The sequence below is a fragment of the Seriola aureovittata genome, chromosome 13 (genome assembly GCF_021018895.1).
Source record: "Seriola aureovittata isolate HTS-2021-v1 ecotype China chromosome 13, ASM2101889v1, whole genome shotgun sequence".
NCBI classification, from domain to species: domain Eukaryota; kingdom Metazoa; phylum Chordata; class Actinopteri; order Carangiformes; family Carangidae; genus Seriola; species Seriola aureovittata.
The window spans coordinates 3,048,028-3,073,717 of record NC_079376.1 but is presented as its reverse complement, the minus strand read 5'-3'; the positions used below and the strand labels follow the sequence as shown (position 1 = coordinate 3,073,717).

Below are 25,690 nucleotides of genomic sequence, written 5' to 3'. Positions count from 1 at the left end.
TGCTAACCAGCTAGCCGCAGCCCGCCTCAGCACTTTCCGATAGCGACTCACTGTAGCCTCCAGTCTGCCCTGAAGAAGTAGAGCTGCTCAGAGGACGTATTACAACCTCTCGTCTTTGTAAACGCAACAACGGCTAAAGTTCTTGTAAAAGCGACAATCACCACCACCTGCGTGCGGCAAGAAACCACGTTCGGCGGCAGAGAAAACGCACAAATAGCCCCTTGGAACAAAATTTTCATTCGTACATTTTGTCTTTTTTAATACGATATTGCATTTTCTTATAGTCAAAGTTATTACGTCTCGATCACGTACGTTTTTTTTTAAAGATAAAGAAAACTTTTTTTCTTTTTTTTTCCTGACAGTTGTCACGTAACGGTTGGTTTCAGGGAGATACGGGTTAGGAAACGTGCAAGAACATGTAAACTTCATATTCAGTCCAGAGAGACAACAGCACATAAAGTCTTATATGGTTTTTACCCGACAGCAGTTTCTTGCTGGTTGGAATTTAAACGATCTTGACGGCTGGAAGCTGCAGAATCGGGCAGCGATGAGGAAAGGCAGCGACTCCGATGCCAAGATGTAGTTTTAATACCAAAGCTGTTTGTTGGGTTTGTGGTGTGATGATCTTTGAAGTAAATGGGTTAGGATTGTGCTAAGCGCATTCTCATGGGGATAATTATAGTACATTTCCAGCAGCCTGTCTGAGCAGAACAATGGCCTGTTTGTAAAGTTGTAACTCATCTACGCACAAATCTGCTCAAGATTACAACTGTTATGGTTTTTACAAATACATTACAATTTGTGTGTGTTTGTGTGTGTCCTCAGTTTTTAACAGCTGTAAAAATATTGTCTTTTTATTATTTTATCATTTTTAAAGCATCTGTTTTTACAGCGCACAAAAAGATGATCAATACTCCTCCTTATTAACCTAGTTTCTTTTTTATTTATTGATCAAGTCAACATCGATCTGTCTTCTTCTGTTGGTTCATCCCCAGTTTATTTATTCGTCACATATTCTGTATTTCTTCAGAAGCAACTGATTGAATTTTGGATGAATTAGAGGGAAGGAGCATTTCATCACTTTGTTTATGTTTTATAAGATTAGACAGATTAGCACAACGATGACACTTCAGTGTCTCTACACATTACAGCTAAGGTGCCGTATGTGTTAGTGCTCAGTGTGTGTTTGCTGCTGCCTCATTTGCAAAAGAAGCAAAGAAACCATCCATCACCGAGAGTTAAACGCAGTCCTGAGGTAGTGGGAGCAGATTGGTAATAAGGATTAATACTGTTTTAGATGTTTCATGATGTGTGTTTATATTTCTTTCTGCGTGTGTTTGTGTACACGTGCACCCTCGAAGTGATCCGAGGAATCTGTGACGACTACAACCTGGACTTCCCGGCTTTCTACGCCTGCATCGGTCTGTGGAACTGCCTCTTCCTCATCCTGGGAGGGATCTTCAATGTCAGCCTGCTCATGAAGCTCTTCAAAAGGTATCTCTCACGTGCACACTCGCCGCACTGTTTAACTGTAATCGTTTTCTCTTTCAGTACAACCTCGTTTATTGAATCAATTCTTATATTTTCTCTTCTCTGTCAAACAGGGGAATGTTTTAAATAGGGTGGTTACGACAGTGTCTGCTGCAGAACCACTGGCTCTCAACAACAAATGTTTCCTATAGAAAGCAGAGTTCTAGTTCAGATCTTCTGGTTCTTTTTAAAAAGCCCCTTTAGCGAACCCCCCACAGATACATGAACTCTGTCTTCTCTGAGCTACACCCAGTGAGGAGAAGGTGACGGGGGGGGGGGAGTAATGTACGGTGGCCCCTGAGGACAAAACACTAACAATAGAGAGAGCACAAACATTAAAGGAAAACACGCTGGAAATCCTGAGATGCAATGAATATAAAAACACACACAAACAGGGAAAACACAACAAGTGTTACTACACTGGAAGAGCTCCAGGACGCTGGTGGGCTTGATTTGGATAAGCAGCAATGTCACACATAGACTTATTTCTAAACAGATTTTCTGGGGAAAAAAAAAAAAAATCAAATTGACAGTGAGTTTAGTAAAAGATCCACCCATCATCCAGTCTGTAATATATATTAAAAAAATACAGCAAAACTGTGTAAGTTCGTTTTTCTGTTTAGAAACGTTTATCTTTATTGAAACGTGGTGATATCTCAGTTTGTATTAGAACGTAAAAGTCCACGGAGGCAGTGCGGGGGGGGGGGGTTTAGGTCTCTACCAGCAGGAAACATTGGGATCATAAAAACACAATTTAATTCAGGCTTGAGTTCAGTTGGGGACATTAAAAAAAGTATCTGTAATGTTGCTGTCGATCCAGATCGAGCCATCACTCCCTCTCACGTCCCACAGCAAATCTTGTTTCATGTGTTTTCCCTATTTAACTGTTTAACTTAGCAGTGTTCACACTCACACATACACACTCATCTACTTTGTGTGTGTGTGTGTGTGTGTATTGCTTTGTGTTGCCCTTGGAGACATTTACCAACACTATGGGATCATTTTCAGGTTTTCATAAAAAAACATTTAAAGAAAACACAACACATGCTAACTATAACCTGATTTTTACTTCTGTGAATGTCTGAGCTGCACTGTGTATCTCTGCCTGCGGCCTCGTTCTAGTTGTTTCATACAGGTACAATGTTTGAGGTCAGTACACGAAGGTATAAATTATAATACAAACAATAGCTCATACTTTCCTTTTTAAATGTTAAAGTAAAGAAAAGTCGCAGCACCGAGCACTTTGTTTCAGGAAACAATAATACAGTACAACAACCTCGCCTGTCACTGTGTTCCAGGTCGACAGAGGAGGTCATCGCCCTCTTCATTTCCATCGCGTTTGTGGTGGACGCAATGAAAGGCACGGTGAAAAGTAAGTTCCCCACGCAGGCGACAGACGTGGCTCTTCTGTTTTCCCGCGGCCCCGTTCGCATCGCTGTTTTTCCGCAGGGTCACGTTGCCTTCACTGGTGCCTCTCTCCCGCCCTGACTAATCAGAAACAGTGATAACACTGGGGCCGTACCTGCTGTCAGACCCACCACCAGTGCTAGTTTAACAAGTGTCAGACTCAAGAACATGTTAATCCCACCAAAAGCTTTAAATTGACGCCGTATTATAGTCGAATCTTTGAGATTATAATTTAAGTGAGCAGCGTGTTACTTAGCATGGCTGTTCTTGACTGAAGAATCCTGTGTTTAGACCTGTTCAGCTTATCTTTTAGTACATTCAATCAAAAAAACTGTCTAATAGTTTTCCCCAGGATTATTGTCAGAAGCATCTCTTAAAATTTCATTTTCAAAAACCCCATTTTCTGCATATCTTCTATCTGTGATATCAGATATAAATTATAACATATATAAGTACGGCTGATTCTTCAGATTCCACTGGCAGGTCAGATGAGCATTTCATCCCTGCAGAGAGTTCGGAAGAAAGACATTAGTTCCTCCTCTGCTGCATCAGCTGAGAGAGATACCAAATTACTAAATGAGAGAGTTGTACTAAATGAATCAATCCGGATTTCGAACCCAGCCTGCAGCCGTGTCCCACCTTCACTGCCACCTCATCTTAGTGTATCATAAATATTTTTACACAATTTAATTTCCAAAAAATGAGGTGAGGATACCAGAATGTAATTTATTTTGAATGCGATATTGTCCTGTTTAGGAGATTGCCAGCGCAGCGGTTCAATTTTCAGAAACCATTTGTAAAATATGCTCCGAGCTCATATGCCATTACCATAACATTAACTTATGACATGTCTGTTGACACTTTTCGTCCAGAATATTTTTGCAGTTACATGAATGAAGACATTTTTGAGGTGTGCATTTAGTCTTCCTGTACAACTTTGTCTGCTGCATAACTTTCTTGCGGGTCTGAAGAAAAGGCCCGTGGAGGGAGCCGATCGCAGGATGTGTCACACACTCTTTATTGAAAGTGATGATAGAAGTGATTTCTACTTGTGTGGGAGGAGGTTTTCTCCTCCTCCTTATTTAAAGTAGTTGGAGAATTGCTCCACAGAGTTTAACATCGCAGGCTTCCAATGTGATGCTCAGTAAAGGAGGAGGCATAAATTATATTGGTGGGTTGTTTACACTGTAGTTGTGAATTGGGTGTCAGGGATGATTTCACTACATTCATACATCCGCTCATTCGACCTCTGATCCGGCCGCTGACTGTTCTCATTAGGGTTGTTTTTAAATGTGTTCAATATTTATGATTATGATTAGAACGCTGGGATCACGTGTGTGAGTCAAATGTCCACAGTCAGGCAAAATAAGGCTTTGTGCCGTGAGTGAGTGTTTTAGAGTTGATCCAGTTGATCAGCTTTTAGTGCCGAGCCACAGCTCAGCAGGTTTATCTCATTTTTATGAAGTCCTCTCTTTGCTCCAGCTCTCCCTGCAGACTTTACAGTCCTTGTCGCCACTGTCTCCCCGACCAATATTTTACCTAAATTTATAATTTTTCCTATTTCTCTGTTCTGACTGCAGCATCAGCAGCACAAACTGTTTTTTAAGGCCGGTTGTTTTGTTTGTTGTAGCATCAGGGCGAGTTTCCTTGCAGGATTTCACGGTTAACCGAGCAACAAGGCCGTAATCATAGTCCAGCCCTCGCTCAGTGTGTTTTTCCTCTGTATTTACTCACTTCTGACTGTTGAGACGAAGAGTCTCCGCCTCACAGAGCCGCCGGCCGCCCGTCACCGTGACGCTTTCAACGTGCTTAAAGCTTCATGCTAACATATGCTACAAAACTCTTAAGATGTTCGTGTAGTTTTGCAAGTATTTGTTATTTGGAAAAGATAAAGCATCACTGAATCATCTCATCCAGTAGTTAACAGGCTGGACATTTCACTCAAGACCCTCATAGTGGTGCAGCAGGAGCAGTCAGGGCATCACCCGAGTCATCAGGATATTTACCTGTAATATACATCACCATCACCAGAGCCACTCTGCCATCACGGCCAGAAACATGTACGGTAAACGTCTTTTTCCCGCCTAACTGAACATCGTGGATGTGATTCAGTCTTTCACAGATACTACCACGACCCCACGCTGGCCAACAGGAGCACAGTGGACTTCCGTCAGGGTGGAGACCTGTTGGGAGGGAACCGGAGCGAAGTGGCAGCGGGGTTAGCGTTCAACGCCCTCCCCGAATCCCTCATCCAGTGCACTCGAGAGAGACCTGTCCTCTGCCTCCTGCTGATGCTCGGGACGTTATGGATGGGCTACACCCTCTACCAGTTCAAGAGGAGGTATGTGCGGCACCGCAGCGCTGCAGCACTCTGCAAGATAAATCACTGGAGAAGTTTAAATGGTGTTTAGATGGGGAGCGCTGCTGGCCAGGACGAATACTGCTGAGTCGGGCCTTGACTGTAAAGATTGTCGGAGGTGACGGAGCTCGCAGGAACTTTTCCAGACTTGCTCTCACAAAGCTGCTTTTTCCGTCGAAGGTTTCTTCCAGTCTGTGATTTAATAAGCATTAATATTCTACTTCTGATTGCTCCCAGTAATCAAATCAAGCTCAAAGCCGGATTCAATTGTGTAAGCAAAAGGCAGACCAAGGTACTTAAACAGTGTCAGGATTGCAGCCATTGTCCTTGTCTTGTCCACAGTAATTGTATTCCTCTATTATTTGTCTCTCCCTTCTCTCTCTCTCTCTCTCTCTCTCTCTCTCTCTCCTTCAGTCCATTCCTGCACGCCAAAGTGAGGGAGGTGTTGTCGGACTGCGCCCTGCCGATCTCCGTGCTCCTGTTCTCCTTCATCGGCTCCTACCTTTTCAGTGACATTGAGCGTTAGTATCATTTGTTGCTTCACTGAGCAGTTAGTGCTACAGAGTGTATTTCAGCCTCTTCACACCAAATAAAATTATACTGTCTGATCCTCCAACAAACATCAACATAAATATTGTTTTGTTTCTTTTATTATTCCACATGAAAAACTCAAATTCAACACAATAATAAGGTTCTTCAACATTCAGGTTTTACAAAAGTAGAAATTGGTCATGGCTGCATTTTAAGATAGAAACTGACAATATAACGATTAAGAATGATTTGTTTAACAGTTTGATCTGCAGGTGAGTTTTAGGACTCAAAAATAAGTTTTATTTTTTTAATCTAAACAGTGAATAGTGTTTAAATAAGACGTATAAGGATGTATTGTAATAATGAGCATCATGATAATAGACTCATCACTGTGACGCCTGTCAGCCATTGTGACTTTCTGAAGAACATCATCTTAAATTTCACCGTCAGCGTGACAGAAGTTAAAGCTCAGTGATGTTTTTTCTTATTGAAATGCACAGTGGGAATTGTAGTTTTTCTCTCTCTGTCTCATCAAAGAACCAGATATTTCTAATCGTTGCTCATCTTCTGAGGTAGAGTTTCAATCAGCAACATGGTCTATGGAGAGAAAGAACAAAACAATAGAGGCCCAAAATAACTCCTCCCACATCACAACGCTGGACAGCATGCACAGACATACAGAGTGCGTCTTCTCGCAGCTCTTGTTATCAGCTGTTGTTGGACTTTTATAATGGGAGTTTGTTGTCACTTTGTTTCTTTGAATTTAAGCACAGAGGTTGTTTGTAACCTGCTGAGAGGCTCAAACTTATGGCCCGTTTACCTCCAGGACACGGCTCTGCAACTGCAAGGCCTCCCTCATTCGGTACCTTTATTGTCTTTTTATGTTCCTTAATCAAGGCACGGGCCAAAACACATTGGACGTTTTCAGTTTTTTATCCTCTATTGTTTAGCATCATTTTGAGTCTCCATTCATTGTTGCCAAGGCAGCAGCTGTTCTCCAGGGGTCGACGCGGAAACACAGAGCCGAGCGCCAAACCCTCAAGTGAATTTAAATTTAAGTGCCTGGCCAATTTTCTGTTTCTTTGCCTCCTGAGACAATAAGTCATAAGATAATAGACCCATTATTGTATTGTCACTTCTTCCTAAATTTAACCAACTGCACTTAATTCAACTGCAGTGGAGGGGATACAGCCCTAAATGAGATATCAGGCATGTGAAAAAAAAAAGAAAAATCCAGCCCCTCTGGTGAAATGATTGCTGGTGTGAAAACATGAGTCATCACAGCAGTTTGAGGGACAGTTGTGTTTGTGAAGATAAAAAATCTGTTGAGTTTGGAAGTCGTGGGAGAGAATTTTAGACAGATAATTCTTTACAAAAATTATTCCAGTTATTATTTCTCTCTCTCTCCCAAATCACAAGACGTCCTCCTTATGACTGATGTCACAGTGATGCAGCCAATTAGCTCCGAGCTAAAGTTATGTAAGAGAGAACGTCTCTAACATCTTAATGTGAAATTAAACTGGTGGTCATTGTTTTTTCTTCCTTTTCGAACAGTTCCAGTGTTCAAAGTTCACGACCGACCCATCTTCAACGTGGCTCCATTCGAGCGCCTGTCGGCTTTGAACGTCGTCAGCGCCATGGGCCTCGGCTTCCTCCTCGCCCTCCTCATCTTCATCGACCAGAACATCGTTGTCTCGCTGACCAACGCGCCAGAGAACAGGTACATCCTGAGAAAAAGCCCCCATTTCTTTATCTCACTTATAAATTCCTTAATATGCAATTAGAGAACTACCTAGTCGGAGGATTGGGTAATGATAGTGGCCCCTTCGAAACGCCACCAGGGACCTTTAGGGATCCACTGACCCGACTTTAGGTCCCGCTGTAACCGGATATTTGCCGGTTTGTTAGCGAGAGCGGATGAACTGAGCCAGAAACTTGACATCTGAGTCAAATCGTCACAGTCGGGGAGCTCTGAAGACGCCTCAGAGCCAAAACACAGTGTTGAGCTTTTACTTCTTTTAGCTCTTTTACTTCTTCTACATTTGCACTGAACAGACCAATTTAGAGCTAATCCGTGCCCCACAGACGCACCGTCAACCAGCCCTACAGCCAAAATCTATAATGATGGAATTTCAGCCTTTATCTTCTTTCATCGTACATTTGTTGAGGAGAAATTAATTGGATCTAAATGTCTGTTTCAAACAAGGATGAATTCACCTGTAGGCGAAACAGCGGCTGCTATAGCTTTAAAAAAAAAAAAAACGAGTGCTTTCCAAGAGTATTGATCTGTGCGACACTATTTCATATAGTTTTATAAATTATACTGTTGTGATCTTATTTACGCTGCACAAAAAAAATTCTAAATGAAATCAAATAAGATTCAAAGTCGCCTATTTGACCATCACTACATCCTTCATGTTGGACAGAAGCTGGAAAAGCTCGTGGCTATTTCTGTTCCTGCTTTTTTCTTTTGGTTCTTTTATCTGCTGCGCTCTTTTATTTGCTTGACATCTTGTTTTTCTTTTTCTTTCTTAGTCTGGAAATAAGATGTTTATTGAACCATTTGGCAGTTTCTCTACCTGCACATGTCTCTCTCATGTCACACTCTCTTTCTTCTTTCTTTTCCTTATTTATTTATTTATCCATTTGAAATATCTGTCGTCATCATGCAGATAGATTTAGACTAAACAAACTTTTAACCTAAAAACAGCTCGTGCATTCTGGTTGATGGGAAATAAATGAAAATAAAGGCGTATTTACCAATAAATATAGTTATTTATTGGTAATTTACAGTCTTCAGGGGCGTCAATGTCACGTTCAAGGGCACTTCAGCAGGATGGGACTGATCAGTGAGTCCTTATGGCTTTACAGAACAAATGCTGTAGACACTCGCCTACCGTCACACAACCTGTTCACAGTTTTAGTGTGAAGCTTGCCCAAAGACACACACACACACACACACACACACACACACACACACACCCTTCAGTATGTGCAGCAGTGATCTTTAACTAACACGAGCAGAAAAAAACGTTGTGTGGCATCATAAACGTCGCGCTCTTATTTGTACGTGAAGTTACAGTAACGTCGCCCTCCTCTCATGATGTCATCATTAGTGACATCATCTTGATTTGTGCTTTTGTTCATATGGGAACATGAGAGAGGGCGCAACGTGTGTCTTGTGTGTTGAGCGAGAATTGGTGAATAATGTGAGTGTTTTTTTTTATCAAGGTTGTGTTGAAGGGCAGCGCTCACCTTAGGAGGATGGTGCCCTTTGTGTGTGTGTGTGTGTGTGTGTGTGTGTGTGTGTGTGTGTGTGTGTTTCAGGAGAGATGTTGTGCTCCAGTGTGTAACAGTGTCACTGCTCCTCAGGTTGCTGAAGGGCACGGCGTATCACTGGGACCTGATGCTCTCTGGGCTCATTAACATACTGATGTCGGTGCTGGGGTTGCCCTGGATGCACGCCGCCTTCCCCCACTCCACCCTCCATGTGCGCCAGCTGGCTTTCGTGGAGCAGCGCGTGGAGGGGGGGCACCTCTACGAGACGTGAGTTACCCGCCCTCTCACCGCCGGCGCTAATCAGACGCTCAATTAAAGGTCGTCTTCAGAGCGTGTGGTGACTGTAATTTAGGTTCGCGAGCTACTGTATCCTGCTCGTCTCTGATTGCATGATTACTATGTAACTAACCATTTTCTCTGCGGGTGGAAGAGGTGAGGGAGTTTTTAAGAGATTAGAGGATTAAGTTCATCATTCTGGCCGCACAGATATGAGCTAAATTATAGTTAGCATATACTCAGGATTCCTTAAGTAGTCAAGTGTGATAAATGGGTCATGGGAGACAATCTCCTATAAGAACAAGAGATCTAATTAGAAGAATATGAAATTCAGGCTTCTTGAAAGTATCAGGAAATTAATATTCCAAATTTACAAAATCTGATTGTCTATGGAAAATTTGAAAAAGTGGTTATTTAAAGCAGTGATTCCCTTTTTATTGCCCCCCCCACCCTCCCCTTTAATGAAGTAAGTACATTTATTCATAGAGCAGCTCTCAAGAACAAGTGTTTCACATTAATTAAAAGAAATAAAGCAACAGACAATACAGACTCACAGAGACTTAATAAAAAGGAAAAAAACAACATGAATAGAAGAAAATAAAAACCACACAAATACAAGTGAAATATCCGGGTCTCCAGAGAATCCACGGTTTCCCCAGATCTGAAGTCCAAAGTTTAAGAGCCATAACTCCGAAAGCACAATATGCACATGTGGTTTTCCCTCCTCTAAGGTTTTTTTTTATTTTAATATTTTTAAGAGATTGGAAGAGATAAAACTGTCAATCTGTCAAAAATCAAACATTTTATTGAAGCAAAAACTTATTTTCGACTGTTCGTCTTCGATGACACAACACTACACCCGACCTGGTGAAGCCCACACAGCCAAAATACAAAGAACACAAGGAAGTTCCCTCTGTCTTCAATAAGTTTAAACAAGAAACAACTTGTTAAACTTACTCCTGCAGAAATGAGGATATAACCTGAGTTTGTTCACGACGGTCGAAACTCTGGAAATTCTGTCTGAAAAATTCACAGTTTCGTCAAATGAAAATGTGCAAAAACACTGATAAGTAAATGCCAGAAAAAATGTTGTCTGCTGCATTGTATGAAACAATTGTGTTGTTTCCAGTAGCCATTCATATTTGTGTGTGTGTGTGTGTGTGTGTGTGTGTGTGTGTGTGTGTGTGTGTTGTTGTTGTCGTCGTGCGTTTGTCGCCCCGTCTCCTCAGTATTGTCCAGGTGAAGGAGACCCGGCTGACGTCTCTGGCTGCCAACATCTTCATCGGCGTGTCGGTGCTGCTGCTGCCCGTCCCGCTGCAGTGGATCCCCAAACCCGTCCTGTACGGCCTCTTCCTCTACATCGCCCTCACCTCCATCGACGGAAACCAGATGTGCGACCGCATGGCTCTCCTCCTCAAGGAGCAGGTGAGAAAGGTTGTGTGTGTGTGTGTGTGTGTGTGTGTGTGTGTGACCATATGTCGCAGGGCTCTGCAGATCAAACAGTTGACTGGGTGCCCGGTCCTGGAGGAGCAGACCTGAGTCAAATAATATTTGCAAATATAATTCTTGGTGTTTGTTTTAATCAACTCAGAAAACAGTGTGGGTGGGGTTCGGTGAAATAAGACAGATCAGCTAGTAACAGTGTTATTCTAGTGTGTGGTGTCGGCCACGTGAAGATGATTTCTGATGCTCGTCTTTATTGATTATCTGCTGAACCTTCAGCCAGATCAAACATCAAATCACATGCATGGAAACGATCAGGGTTTCTCTTCTGTGTTTGTGTCCGATTTAACCTTCCCTGCTGTCTCAGTGAAGCAACACTTTTCCTCTTGGTAACTTCACACGTTAGTGCCTCCACATGGCAGCGAGAGGCAACAACATGAAGGTGACAAAGAAATATTCAACAAATGTCAAACCATGTGTCATTTTGTATCTCGCTTTTATTTAACAAAAAAGTAATTTGTGTTTAATCACTAAGTATGATCATATTCAACCATCAAGAGGCTTTGTTACATCTCAGTTCCTGTGGCACATGATGTTTGTTGTTTGATTTCCAGCCCTCGACCGTGGAGAGTCGAGATTTGTTGAGTTTTGTTGTTGTATTTTCTCGATGAGTCATGTTTCCAGAACGACTGCAGGTCGTTAGCAAACGTTAACCTGCTGTTTAAAAGATTAAAACCTGACAGCAGATCATTCAGGATCAGCTGTGGGAGACGAGTTTTGTTTGTCTGCTGCAGCCACACTTGTTCTGGAAATATACATTTTTATATAATAATCTGACTGAGTTCAGGTTTAAAATAATATCAGCCACCTCTCTCCTGAACCCCACCTCCCTCACTGACACAGGAGACCCCTCATGCTATAAATATTATACTTATTGTACTTTTAAGAAAGTATCCTCTGACAGAGAAATGTTATTTATGATCTAAAACCCAGAGCTCACTTCTCAGAGGTGTGTGGGCCGTCCACTTCCCTTAGTCATTTCTCTAAGACTGCAGGAGACCTGAGGACAGCGAGGAAAAGAGCCTCAGGGGAGATTGTTTTTTAATCTGTTCTGATCCTCTCACCTCCTGCAGACGTCTTACCCGCCCACCCACTACATCCGCAAAGTGCCCCAGAGGAAGATCCACTACTTCACCTTCCTGCAGATGATGCAGCTGTTGGTGCTGTGTACGTTTGGCATGTACCCGATACCGTACATGAAGATGATCTTCCCTCTGCTCATGATCCTGCTAATCCCAATCAGGTACCACCGTGGCCATTTTGTCCCACTAAATGATTTTCTCAAGTGCTTTAAACCCTGATGACATTCAGCAGCTCACAAGTAACAAGTGCAGCGTCTGACCTGAATCTGCCTGTGGATGAAAACATGTTTTATCTTCTTGTTCCCGGAGCTGAATCTCTCTGCATAGCATCATAAAGTAGATAATTCTATTTTTCTTAATTACATTTTTAAATTCTGTAACAAGGTTAAATGTTTTTCAGCTGCAAACATCTGGCGGTGGAGTTGAGATACTAACGTTTTGTGCTGCAGTTCATCTGCTCAGTCTCACTAATGTGTGAAAACAGTGGCTGCAGTGCTAACAGCAGATGGGCGTAGTGCATTATATATGATATTTGTAAATTCACAGAATAATTCACCACACTCTCCTTGACTTTCTTCAGTGCATCACACTAGTGGGATGTCGTCAATAAATAATGCAGGTCTGCATTTGAAATACAGTTAAACTTTAAAGAAGATTAGTTAACTTTATTTATAAAGCACTTTTCAAAGTTTAAAGGTCCCTTATTTTACACTTCTGTGTTTTATTTGAAGTGTTGATCCGTAAGAAGATATATTTGTGGTTTTAAGAACCAAAAACCATCTCAGTGTAGTTTTACATCTCCTCTCTCAGGCTTCTTTCTGGAGCTCTAGTAACAACAGGTCTGTGAGCCAATCAGAAGAGAGGAGGCTCTGAGCCTCTCTTCTGATTGAGTGACTGTTTTCTGAGGGTTTTAATTAAAAATATAACAGATTTCAGGTAAAAACACTCAGAGAAACCAAATCCTGCAATGGTGGGTCCAGGTGGGCGGGGCTTGGGGCATTACTGAGGTCAGTGACTTATACTATAGTTGTGACATCACAAAGTAACAGGAAGTCCTGACAGCTGGTTTTAAGGCTCAGTTTCTGAATACAGGCTGTGTGCATTTCTCTGTGGACTGAGGCTTTGATACTTTCACAGTATTAATATAGAAGATAGACCTGATCTATAATCAAACAACACATGGACATTTACCTTTAAACAACATGGGACCTTTAAACCACAGTCACACATTTGTGACTTTTTTCTTTAAAAAGTTGATCAGTTTTATCAAAGTCTGGTTTTCACAGTTTGGGTTGATCAGCGGACGATGAGCAGCATTAATGATCCGTTACATTGGTTCAGTTGCTGAGACGTGTTTCTATCATTTTAATGTGTAGTCCAGTTCAACAGCTCCACACACGACATCCTCCAAACTGATCAGACACCAAATCAACACCTCTCTAAACACCTCCCTTCATGAAGGAGAATTTACTGCTGCGTTGTTGCATTAATGAAGTCTACCTGATAAACTGTAGATGCAGCGTTTTCTCACCCACTCGCATTCCTGTAGAAACCAGCTCCACTGTATTGTTGATAACTCTCTTGTTCACTGGTGCTACTGAGAAAGAAGTGATCAATCTTGTATGATAAGATCTGACATTTTTACTGTTTGGCGTGTGTGTTTTCTTTCTCATTCTCGGCCCAACAAGTAACAGCTGACACAAATTCTGTCTCCTCTGTGTTCAGGAACAACGTGCTTCCTCATATCATTGAGGCCAAATACTTGGACATAATGGACGCCCAACACATGTAGCTACAGGCGGAGACGAGCTCTGGAACCACAAAGACGTCTGGAATATATATAAAAAAATTTAAAAAAGAAATATGAGGATTTAAAAAAAAAAACAACAACATATTTTTCAATGCAAAACTGTACGGAAGCAAAAAGGAGAAATACCGACTGTTTTGATTTTTGTATCTGATAAGAACATTCTTTCAGGTGAAGCACTGGAAATGTGGGAAGTCGTGTGAGGAAAGAGAGATGAGAGCTGTGGGAAATCTTTTTTTTCCGAAACCGTGGACAGACAGCATCTCTCTGGGGAAAAGTTCTGCTGAAGAAAAAAAATGAATAAAAAAAAAATAAAAAACAGGACTGTCCAGAACTCCCTGTTTCACCTCCGTTTGACCCCGTCAGATCGTTCAGTGCCATATACCTCCATGTTCTCCTCTCACGTCTTTACTTTGTATGAAAACACTTTACAAAACCCTCACTGCAGTGTGTACATCTGTGTTTGAACCTGTGGGTAAGTGCTTGAAGTACTTACTAATACCGTGTAAGTCATCAGAAATCTGCCAGTGTACACTGTATAGCACTTAGAAAGGTGTAATGGCACAATGTTAGTATCTTTTCTTTTTGACACTTTGCCCTCACACTGTGTTTGTACACTGTCATGTGAGTGAACTTTACATACTTACACCGTGTTGCTAAGTACTTAAATACTTTTCCATTCGTGAATAAGCTGGTAAGAAACACTGCATTTAGGCCACTGTAAAGTCAGTCTTAACCCTTTTGTATTTCTGTCATCGTGCAAGTGTTGAAACCTTTACATTCCTGCACCTTTTAGCTGTGACTCCCCCTTTTTCTATCAAGGACACTTGTGCCCGGACATATTTAGTTTCGAAGTCATTCCAATAAATGTCAGTGTTCATTAAAGAGAGAAAAAAAGGTGTGTGTGTGTGTGTGTGTGTGCACGTGTGTGTGTGTGTGTCTGTGTGTCATGGGCACATTGCTAATCTGTCTTTCATCTAGCTTCCTGCCAGCTCTTTAGAAAAACCTCGTTTTTAAGGTGGAATTTAAGTGCTCAATGAAATATAAAATACATTCCACAGGTATATATTAAATGTAATTATTTAGAACGACAGCACAAACCAAAACATATAGTGGAATCTTTATCAAATTATGAATATATTAGAATATATTATAGCAATATACAAAAAGTATTTTAGGTTAAATTGAAATAGAATATTTATTTATCAGAATTTTGAGTTCAAAATGATAATTTTGTGTGTTTCCCCCTGAACTGGAAAGTGATCTGTAATTCTCTGTTTGCTCCTTTACATTCCACACTTCCTTGTATTTTGAGTGTCACGTCTTACATCTGACTTTGCCGCAGTGTTTACATGTCAAAGTCCCTTCCAGCTCCATGTCAAAGTCCAACACAGTTCTGGTGCATTGCTAGTAAAGCGGAGAGTCCGGTGAGGTTAGAAAATTAAATAAAATTTAAAAAAAAAACAACAAAAAAAAAACCATTTGTGGGCTTTGGATTCAACAAAATTGCATCCCTTTTTTTTCTTTTTCTTTTTGTGAACAAGTGTTCAGAGATGAGTTTTAGAATAATCCGGTCTTGTTTTCTATTTAGATGTTATGATTAGATCAATGCTTGCAAACGTTGTCATGTAATAATCCAGACGTCTGGAAAAGGTTATCTTGTTATCTACAGTACAAAAAGAAAAAAAAAAGAACATTTCTAAGCACTGGTTTGCTTAAAGCATGTCTTATCTGGGTTTTTGATACGATGTGATGCCAATGGACATGTAACCTACACAAGAAAAAAAAAGTAGCAAGTCAAACCGTAACTTCTCAATAAACTGAATGCAACGCTCAATATTCAGCAATACTGTGTATAAAACAGGACTTCACTGGTGAAATTCGGGTTTCCCAGCGAAAGGCCGACCCATCAGCGAAGCAACGACAGGCCAGCTGTGTTTTTAAGACAGCAACTTTTCAGTCCATCCTCATGGTACAAAAACTGCTCTGTGCTGATTCAATTATGGCACACAAGGAGAATAAATAAAAAATAAAAAAAAGGAGAAAGTTTGCCTGTCAACCAGGCATTCACAGTGCCGGAATTTATTACGGTTTAGTTGCTTTCCCAATATCCAAATGGCAGCTCCCTCATGCAGTTCTGTTCAGCTTTGTCTTACAGATGTGAGAAAGATGTCCAATTTAAGCAGATGTCTCATGCCGAGATAGCAAGGCATGAAAGGAAAGCTCGGAAGCATTTGCATAATCCTTGGACTAAGCCTTAAGACAGCACTGGTGAGAGAAGAGAGAGATTGTGAGTTATGAAGTAATATGTACAGTTTGCAATGCAAAGTTTAGTTTTTATCAACTATTCCATTATAATCCATGGCAAGGTATTAGTTTCTAACTTTGGACCGAGTACAGAGATTAAACCATTCTTCGTATGTGACAGTATTGTTGTTGTTCCTTGATATCTTCTCTGTACTGATGATTTTGGAATAGCAGCAAACTTCTCTCAGAGGACTTCACATTGGATTCAGAGTGAAAGACGTACTGCTCTGTTTGTGAAACCTCGACTCCCCTTCTCCTAATTGGATTTGTTTGAAATTGCGTACTGTGGTGTTTTGTTTTTGTTTTTTTCTTCTCTTTTCTTTTCCTGATTTCATATAGCCTACTTTTTCTAATCATGAATGTAAGATGTGTGGATTTTTATATAGCATACTAATTTAGGTGTCAAACAGAATCTGTAATTTTGTCAAAAAGATCAGCTATATTTGTAAGCTGTAATATGTAAAAATGAGAAAAAAATGGTTATCAAACAAAATGTGTTGGTTTACTATAGTATATATATATACTGTACACTGAAAAAGAGAGACTATCTCAAGCTGTTTGCCAAATAAAAAGTAGTAGTGATGTAAATATTCATGTTTACTTGTGTTTATTGCCGTGTCTGAGAAACTGGAACAGCATAAAATATCTAAATTACTTTCCACACTGTCACAATGTTTGATATGTGTATATATAACTTTAAGAGGGGGATTCGCTTTGACCAACACTTTGTTCCATTTTAAGGTATTACACAAGGTTAAGATATTAAGTGCGGTCAGGGTTAAGTAACCTGCACCTGGTATCAAAAGCTTTTTGGCACCAATGGAAATACTTTCAGCTTTCAGTCACACACTGAAAGATTTTGTTGTGTTGTTTTCATAGCTTTTGATCATCTAGTTCCTGATTTAAATCAAAATTTCAACATTTTTTTATTGTATTTTTGTGACATTTTACTTCAAATCCCAACATTTAACATTCATCATCAGTATACAAACATTCAAATAAGAAAATATAAGGACAAATCATGTGTTATTAACGAAATATATAAAGTATTTGTCAGTATAACTTCTCCAGTGAAGGTGTATTTTACATTGTTACACCTGAGTTTTTCTATGTCCTTCATTATGTGTTAATACTGCAGACAGGAGGAGTTGTAGTTATTGAAATATTAAAAACTGAAAATACAATCGCAGCCTCGTTTGTACACGACAAATACCAAAATCTGCTCGTAAATTTACCTTTTAAAAAAATAAAATAAATAAAAGCAAATCTAATTTCAATGCACATAAGCAATCTCATAATTTAACAGCAATGTTATAAAGATCACTGAGCACATTCATGCTCCCCAGAGGATGAACCCGTTCAAATTTTAGCAGCCCCATAACCTCTCCTCTGGCGCCACCTTCAGGACAAACTTGAGTTTCAGCTCCACCACACGCTGAAAATCATCTTGAGTTGTTGTTGTATTGTGTGTAACAGTACACTCAGTGGGCAGTTTATTAGGTACACCTTGCTAACACCAATAAACCCAGTAAATCCCCATTCATGAATGTTTGTAAATTAAAGTGTGTTACAGAGGTGTCGAGTCAACTTTGTGATCCCTGTGGAGGATGTAGCTTGTGATGCTGGTGACCTCTATTGTCTTGCACAGAGAAGTGTGTCTGTTTTGTTTTTTTTTTTTTTTTTTTTAGCTTATTCCTGTTGAAATAAATGGAGTAGACAGAATAATAGAAACATCTGTCAGTGTAATAATACAGAGCGCGTGTACTGCCTGTGCAGTGTCGCCGATGCGCTGAGCATGCGCAGATCACCGCAGATCTCTAAGTCATGTGAAGCCGAACACAGAGTTAAAGCAGCAGCCGCAGATCTTACAGCTTTACCCGCAGCTCACATGTAGCTGAAGGGGGGGGAGAGACCTGGGTCTGTCTCTGTCTCTCTGTCTCTCTCTCTCTCTCTCTCTCTGTGTTGTGGGCCGGGTCATGAGACTCCAGGGGTGGGTCTCCCTCGGTAACCTTGCAGCTGGATTCCTCTCCTCAGCGTCCCGGAGGCGCGGCAGCTTCAAACACGTGTGTCCGCTCAGTCGGTTTGTCGCTAACAACATGGCAGAGGAGGCGAAGAAGCTAGCCGCGTACGCCGCCGTGGACAACCACGTCCAGGTACAGTCAGTGTCGCTGTTAGCTCCTCCATCCAGCCACATGTGTTCACAGGCTGCTAGCTTGTATTTTTCCCACCAGCTCAGTTTAAACACGGCACTTTGTTGTCTTTAACTTCAGGGGGCTCCGGGGGCTGCAAGCTAGCAAAGTTAGCTAAAGTCCGAAAACATGCACGTTAGCATAGCTTGTTAATTATTACCGTTATCTAACCCGGATAGTTTAGGAGGGAATTAGGTCCGTGTTATGCATGCTTGTCCCGGGATAGTGGGCTAACTTTGTTCGGCATTAAGGGCTAAATATACTGACTGTGTATTTACAGCATGTGTTAGCTGCTAGCTGGGGTTAACTTTACTCTTCACGAAGTGTCAGAAAACAAGATAATATTAATATCATCAACATCTGTGCAGTCTGTTGATAACAAATATAGAAAATAACTTGTAAAGTTTTGTGTCCTGCACGTCATGAATACATTACATCATTATTTCCTAAAGTGGACTGTTCTTTATATTGTGGTACTGTGTAAAGTAAATGTCAGCTCATGGCAGGTTTTTACTGTCACTTATTTCAGCACCTGGTGTGAAATGTTGCATGGTTGTATTATGAGTTTGAGAATCTTTTCTGTGTCTTGTAGAACAACCAGGTGGTTGGAGTGGGCAGCGGGTCAACCATTGTCTATGCTGTGGACAGATTAGGTGAGTGAAGCCACTGTAAATCTGACTTTTGTAATGTTTGTCGCACACAAAGCATATGGTTGAGGTTCTGTTCCAGAGGTAGTAAGTAAATAACATGTATTTATGCTGCACTTTGCTTTACAAAGCCACATAAAAACTGTAAAGCTAAGATTAAAAATGCAGAAAACACTGCACACAATAAAATAAATGATACATACATAAAAAACAGAGCTGGTACAAACAGGTTTGTGCGTCAGATATAGTGCACATTTCTCTGCTTTTACTACACAAGTGAATTGCTTAATATATCAAGCAGGAGCAGCAGCATTTGGGTTTTTTTTGTCACCAATGCAAAATGTAACAGCACTATTGATTCTTCTGTTCTTAAACTGTGTTTGTTTATTTGTTGCAGCGGAGAGAGTTCGTCAGGAGAAGCTCAACATCGTGTGCGTGCCCACCTCCTTCCAGGTTAGTTTGAGTGAGACACTTCAGTGGAGACCAACACGATCCATTATTGTCATGCAACACCAAGTATTTGGTAACTGCGTGCAGCATTGTGGCTTTAAATGCAATGTGTTGCCTCACAACATCTTTTCCGACTTGCTTTTAAAATGAGATTGACACGTTCACAGATGCATTACAAGTGACTTGCGAGAGGAGAGATAGTAAATCCTACATTTCTGACATGAATTAAATGTACTTCTTCTATGCTTAAAAGGAAACACAGTAAAGTGTATCACAGCTTCTCCTTGGCTTCCTGTCTCATTCCTGCGCTTTCCCTCCCACAGGCTCGTCAGCTGATTCTGCAGCACGGCCTCACACTGTCGGATCTGGACAGGCACCCAGAGGTATGACGGGCCTGTTACAAATGAATCTGAAAGCCATGTAAATGAGAAAGGGCCACAATATGTTGGCGCTCAAAACCCTGTCAGCTTGAATTGGAGCGTTGTGGAAAATTATGCCTGTGCAACTGAAAGAGAAACATAAACGGTGGAGCCCTGAGTGTTGAATTCTTTAAGCGTAGAGACTGTTCCCAGAGTCTGTGCTTAGTTTTCTGCTTGTGTGTTAAGTCGTTTCTTTACATTCCCACCACGCAGCTGGACGTGGCGATCGACGGAGCAGACGAAGTGGACGCAGACCTGACATTGATCAAAGGCGGAGGGTGAGTCCAGTTCTGCGCACACGGCAGAGCGACAGCTGTGTTCCCTCTCACATCTGTCTCACACCTTTTTCCCTCCGTCCCACAGCGGCTGCCTGACTCAGGAGAAGATTGTAGCCGGCTGTGCTAAACATTTCGTCGTCATTGCCGACTTCAGGTTTGTGTTTGCTACTTTACCTTCAGAAAGTGCGACGATATTTTCGCCAACAAGTAAAAAGTTTTTTTGACATTTGTAAAAGTCATTGTTTTCAGCCTAACTTTCCCATGTGAAGTAAAAACGGTGACTGTATAATTCTGCACCAAGAGAAAATATTTCCAGATGGCATAGCTAAGGTTAAGTTAGTAAAAATGTGATGTGATTTAAGCTGTGTGTGTGTGTGTGTGTGTTTGTGTGTGTGTGTGTGTTGTGTGTGTGTGTGTGTGTGCAGATTTAATTCTTACTCTCCTCTGTTTTGTATTCTGTTCTCTCCTCTCAGGAAAGACTCCAAGGCTCTGGGCCAGCAGTGGAAGAAGGGAGTTCCTATTGAAGTGATCCCCATGGCGTACGTTCCTGTCTCCAGGACGATAGCCAAGCGCTTTGGAGGGGAGGCCAAGTTACGGATGGCTGTCAGTAAAGCAGTAAGTGGACGATTGGCTCGGATTCTGTATCCACCACTTCTATTTATTCTGCTGTCGGAGCGGCAGCTCTCTTTTTGTCACAGCAGCAATTTCACAATTACTCACTGCTTTTCTTTGTGCTGCTTCTGGGTGGAGTCGTGTTTTCATACAGGACAGTCAGAGCTCAGTCTCTTCCCTGGGGTCTGTGATGGTGCCGAGGTCCAGGTTGAGAATAATGTGTGGCGATACCTTTTCATAGTGACAGTAAAACTTCACAATCACCTTCTCAGAGAGGATCAGAGCAGCATAAATAAGCATTTTATAGTTTTTCTAATGCAGGCTCTTCTTCATGACACACTGCATTTTTACTTCATGTTTTGACTCCACTCCTCTCTGTGGAGATAATGAAATCACAGGATTCAGCAGAGGGTGAAATAGTGGATAAAGCGTCTTCAAGGTCACAGGTCCGTAGAACAGCCTGTGTCCTCCAGCGAGACACTGAATGAACCTTTACCTGTTGAGTCATCGCCTGTGGAGCTTTTCACTTCTATTAGTGCTAAGGAGCCGGTTTTCTTTACACAAGAGGGTCCTTGTTTTGTCACGTGCACATGCACAGGGACACACACACACGTGCACCATCCGACTGATCTACAGGTGGTGATGAGCTGCCAACATATGCAGCCAGGAAAGGAAGGAAGACTGTAAGCTAGCAGACATCGATGTAAACAATGGGTCACTCCCACTTGCAGTGTTGAGCAGTGAAGTGAGCGTCAGATAGGAGGAAAGTGTGTCCTGTGTCAGAGGAACACAGATGCACACAGAACATTTAACCTTACACCAGTCTATCTGTAAGCTTCATATCCAAACAGTATAAACAAGGTCGAATCCTCATGTATCGATCGATCCGACACTGTCAACGTCAGTATTAGATTTATTTTAGTAGGTTCCATACTTTAAAATGTTACCAGACAGAAACTATCAAAATAAAACGTTATGTTTCTCATGTACAGTCAACCTGACATTCCTCTAGGTAACTCCCTTTAATTACTCTCTAAGTTTTTCCTCCTCTCGACTCCGCAAAGTGTTTTTTTTTTTTTCCCGCCATCTGACTGTATGTGTGAAAGCGTGAAGTTATCTGAGCTCAGTTGTGCCGTGTACAGTATCTGTGTGAGTGACAGACTGTCCTTATTAGTCAAGTGTGTCCCACTGAGCTCTGATAAACCTCCGCATGCTCGCAGTCTTTACAGGCATTCGATCAGTGTGGCGATTACCGGAAATATGTCACACTAGTGACCACTGTGACCACTCACTAATACCGAAGTGTGGACAGTGGGACAAACCCAATTCAGGGTTTAAAATGCTGTAAAATAAAAGAACAGTTATGTAAATGAGTCGGGGGGGATGGAAGGAAATGCATTCACCACATTTGTTAAAGAAACACACAGTGTAAAAAGAAGTTTTGTTTGTTTTCAGGAGAACTCCACAGGGCATCTTTTAAGGAAAGGCTTACCACAGTCAAACGGTACAGCCTGCACTGAAAACAGGGCAACACACACCTACACATGTACTGCGTCTGCCTCATTAACAGCCCATAGAGTCCAGCTTTAATGATTCACCTCCTACTCACTTCTTTTTAAATGAACAACATCCAGCAGGAGACACGAGTGCCTGTTTTATTATTGCGGCTGTTTATGTGTTTACAGTTCATTTCGACTGTTGTGCCCGTAAACAGTTTGTGTTGCTAAAGAGCGGGACAGGTCCCAGTTTGTTTGTCCAGGAAGCCTGGATGATTACACACAGGCTGTTATTTAATCTCCACTTGCCTCATAATCGCACATGAGCACTTCATAATCACAAAAGTTAAAGTTGGTAACCCTGAAATGTGTGTTTGCTGGCAGCCCGTCCTGAGTGTGCGATTAGCCTTTACAGGAACTTGTGACTGATGTTGGAAAGAGTCTGGGATCTGAATTGTGTCCGTGTGGCTCTCAGGGTCCCGTGGTCACCGACAACAGTAACTTCATCCTGGACTGGAAGTTTGAACAAGCTCAGAACTGGAAGGAGGCGAACACTGCGATCAAGATGATTCCAGGTGAGGAGCCGACAGACGACAGCTGTTGGTTTGTAAAGTTCAGTGCAGCTGAGTTTGGATGAAGGTGTTTAATCAGCTGCCAACAAATCGCTCTCACACACACACAACATCTCAGAAATGGGAAGTGATCGTGCAAGACATTTGAAAGGTGTTAAACGTGCAATTTGGATTCGAGCTCGACGACAACAAAACGCTCAGCGTCTCTGTGTGTCCTCCTCAGGTGTGGTGGAGACGGGGCTCTTCGTCGGCATGGCTGAGCGGGCTTACTTTGGGATGGAGGATGGAAGCGTGCAGGTTCGGGATCCTCCAGTTAACTGAGGAGTTTGCCACATTCACCGTCGTCACCCTTCCCCTCGAATGACCTCAACTCTCTCCCGCAAGTGCCACCTTTAGTGATTTACGCCCCGGTCTCGGACTGGGTTTGGACAGAGCTGCGCCTCCAGCAGATCTGTCCAAAACTGTAGCAGGGAAGTTTTCACACATCTCAAAACCAGATACACATCCAGGATCACTTGATTTTTCTCATCCTGCAGGTGGTGCTTCCGATTCTGTGAGTTTTTAAAGTGCCTGATGAGTAAAATCAAGTCCGTCTGACATACAGTTTGTTTGTTTTTTCATTCTATATCGTTGCTCGGTTTGGCCGCCTGGTCACACTGGGAATGTTGGCTCTTCCTGTAATTACTGGGTTTGACTGAATGTCTGCAGTGCTATGGTTCTCAACCAGTGTGGTGAATCGCTGCTGTTCTGCAGGATGAAACTAAGGTGTGCCTTGAGATTATATTTTAAGTCCTAATAAAAGAAATAGTGCTATTAAAGCTACATTTGAAAAGCTCATAATCCTACATCAAACTATTATCATCTGCTGCAAATAAAAGTCCACCAGTCAAATGAAAGCTCACGGCTTTGTAAGCAGTAAAAAAAAAAAGAAAAGAAAAGCTGAAATGCCCTGAAGTCTTTTAGTTTAATTGAACCACAGAAGGAGGAGTAATGACAACAACTTAAAGAAGTTAAACTTTTTTTCAAGAAATTAATTTGTCTAATTAATATGCTACTTTAAATAGCAAGAAGCTCCAAAAATTAATGAGATTATTGACAGTTTAGAGGAACCCTGTGGTGCAGGTTTGAAGCTTCCATTATTTGGTCATTGTGTTTCAATATAATTGACATTGTTTGGCCTGTAATGAATACAACATGTGTTTCACTGGTATGGAAGCAGAGACATGTCAACACAGGGTTTGAGAAAAATAAACTGTCGCTCATCTCATTTAAAGTGATTTTGCTTTTGTTTTTTTGTTTTTTTCTACCATCTCAGCCAATCAGCTGCATTCACCGACATGTATGTCAATCTGCAAACAACTCGGTTCTGTCACACGGTTCCTTCACTGTGAGCAGAACCAGCTGGACAATTATAGCTATAGGTTAAATGTGGTGGGTCTGCTGCTCAGCGGGGTTCATAGTCATGATGTAGCAGTTGAAATATAACTCTCCCTGGTGTTTTGAAGTTTAGCGTATAATTGCCACTGTTGCCATGGAGCAGTGATCTGCTTTCTTCTCTGAGTAAAGACAGAGTTTGAGAAATCTTTGTGGTTTCCTCTCAGTTTCAACAGGGGTTCCTGTAGCTACACTTAGTCACGTCAGTAGGATTAAAGTCCACAGCCTCACTGGATGTGTGTACTTTTCTGCATGTACCTCCCTCTGCTGTGTTTGCTCTGTTTTTGTGCCTGTATATCAGTTGCATGACTGTCTCTTATTCCTTACACGAGGGGTCCGGTCACAGGAAGTCCTTTGTCATAACCTTAAAATCCTAAATGAATGTTTTAAAGTAATGACGATTGGCAGTTATGCTTTAAAAGTTTCACATTTGATGAACTGTGCAACTAAAACGACCCTAAGTACATTTTATGTGCCTTGGCAGAACGTTGTCCTTATTTCAGATGTAGTAAAATTCACTGGATGTGTTGCTGGTCATGTTGTAGGAAACTGTAAAATTTCACTAATAGCTGCAATATTTAGTTTTTCGGAAAGCGGTTCAATATATAATTGTGTCAGAAATGCCGAAGTTGAGGACAAAAGATGAGTCTCTGAATTTGTCTTCGGCTCTTACAAAGAAACAGGATATTTCGTGTCTGGTTCGGTCGTTCTCTCTCACCTTATCTTTACTGAATTTTATGTCTAGTTCTGGATCTTTTATAATAAATCTTTATAAAACTGTACAGTGCAGCTTTGAAGATGCAGAAAGTTTCAGCAGCACGGTGCTCGGTTTAATTATCTTAAAATACTTGGGAGTTTATTTACAGAACAGAACAACACCCGTCCTCTCAAAAAGTAATGAGAAGTGCTGCGTTCCTCTTCTGAAAAAAGTCCAGTTGTGTCTCTTTACTTTCACTGTTCAGAGAAACCATCATTTGTTTGGGGTTAGTGATAGTTTGTCATTTTGTTTTTCCCCGGGTGACTAATATCTTTCTAATTGAAATGCAGCTCTTCACTCAGCTTTTTGGCGCACCATGCCTTACACTGGTTTTATTTTTGTACCTTTTTATGTTTTTGTATGTACAGCTCTGAGAGACTCGGGAGAACATCGAGGCTGGGAGATTTAATACAAGCGAGCAAATGCAGTTGGCTGGCACATTTTTTTTTCTAAAAGCCATGGTTATTTGAGACGAGCAATCTGACTCTATTCTGGTCTGATGTTACCCTCATAAACCAAATGGAAGTGACTGAATTTTGGAATGTGTAACCCCCCGAGGGGCCTGTAGACAAAGTAAAAGTTAACTGAACTGAGAACATGTGGCCCAGTTTTGGTAAAATACAGTGTGTGCACCATGTTGGATATTTTTGCACCAGCGTTTCTTTTCTTTTCTTTCTTTACCAATTGACTGTGATAATGAATTTTGCTGTGATGGTACTATTTTCTTTGTGAATCAATACAGGACCAAAATTATA

The 25,690-nt window shown here is 41.4% G+C and overlaps 2 protein-coding genes across 6 annotated transcripts in view; both read left to right on the top strand.

The window, feature by feature from the left end:
• Nucleotides 1-16,673, top strand: part of slc4a11 (solute carrier family 4 member 11) — a 93,421-nt gene extending 76,748 nt beyond the window's left edge. For all 5 annotated transcript variants that reach the window (XM_056393327.1, XM_056393329.1, XM_056393331.1 and 2 more), the window contains 9 exons: nt 1,362-1,494; nt 2,829-2,902; nt 5,050-5,278; nt 5,711-5,817; nt 7,382-7,547; nt 9,200-9,373; nt 10,612-10,807; nt 11,959-12,128; nt 13,693-16,673. In XM_056393327.1, coding sequence (XP_056249302.1) covers nt 1,362-1,494; nt 2,829-2,902; nt 5,050-5,278; nt 5,711-5,817; nt 7,382-7,547; nt 9,200-9,373; nt 10,612-10,807; nt 11,959-12,128; nt 13,693-13,759 — 1,316 coding nt within the window. In that variant the 3' untranslated portion in view covers nt 13,760-16,673. The remainder of the gene's footprint in view (nt 1-1,361; nt 1,495-2,828; nt 2,903-5,049; nt 5,279-5,710; nt 5,818-7,381; nt 7,548-9,199; nt 9,374-10,611; nt 10,808-11,958; nt 12,129-13,692) is intronic.
• A 1,269-nt stretch (nt 16,674-17,942) lies between these two features.
• rpia (ribose 5-phosphate isomerase A (ribose 5-phosphate epimerase)) lies at nt 17,943-25,690 on the top strand. Its single transcript, XM_056392813.1, has 9 exons — nt 17,943-18,234; nt 18,863-18,923; nt 19,315-19,370; nt 19,691-19,750; nt 20,000-20,064; nt 20,150-20,218; nt 20,538-20,679; nt 22,648-22,747; nt 22,968-25,690. Exons 1-9 carry the CDS (start codon nt 18,058-18,060, stop codon nt 23,063-23,065), a joined length of 828 nt encoding a protein of 275 aa, XP_056248788.1. The 5' UTR covers nt 17,943-18,057; the 3' UTR covers nt 23,066-25,690.

Excerpts from the sequence above, each read along its gene's own strand:
- rpia (XM_056392813.1), top strand. The coding sequence starts at position 18,058 with ATGAGACTCCAGGGGTGGGTCTCCCTCGGTAACCTTGCAGCTGGATTC. Across the intron at positions 18,235-18,862 it reads CCGTGGACAACCACGTCCAG|AACAACCAGGTGGTTGGAGT; the intron begins GTACAGTCAGTG and ends TGTGTCTTGTAG. Across the intron at positions 20,065-20,149 it reads ACATTGATCAAAGGCGGAGG|CGGCTGCCTGACTCAGGAGA; the intron begins GTGAGTCCAGTT and ends TCCGTCCCACAG.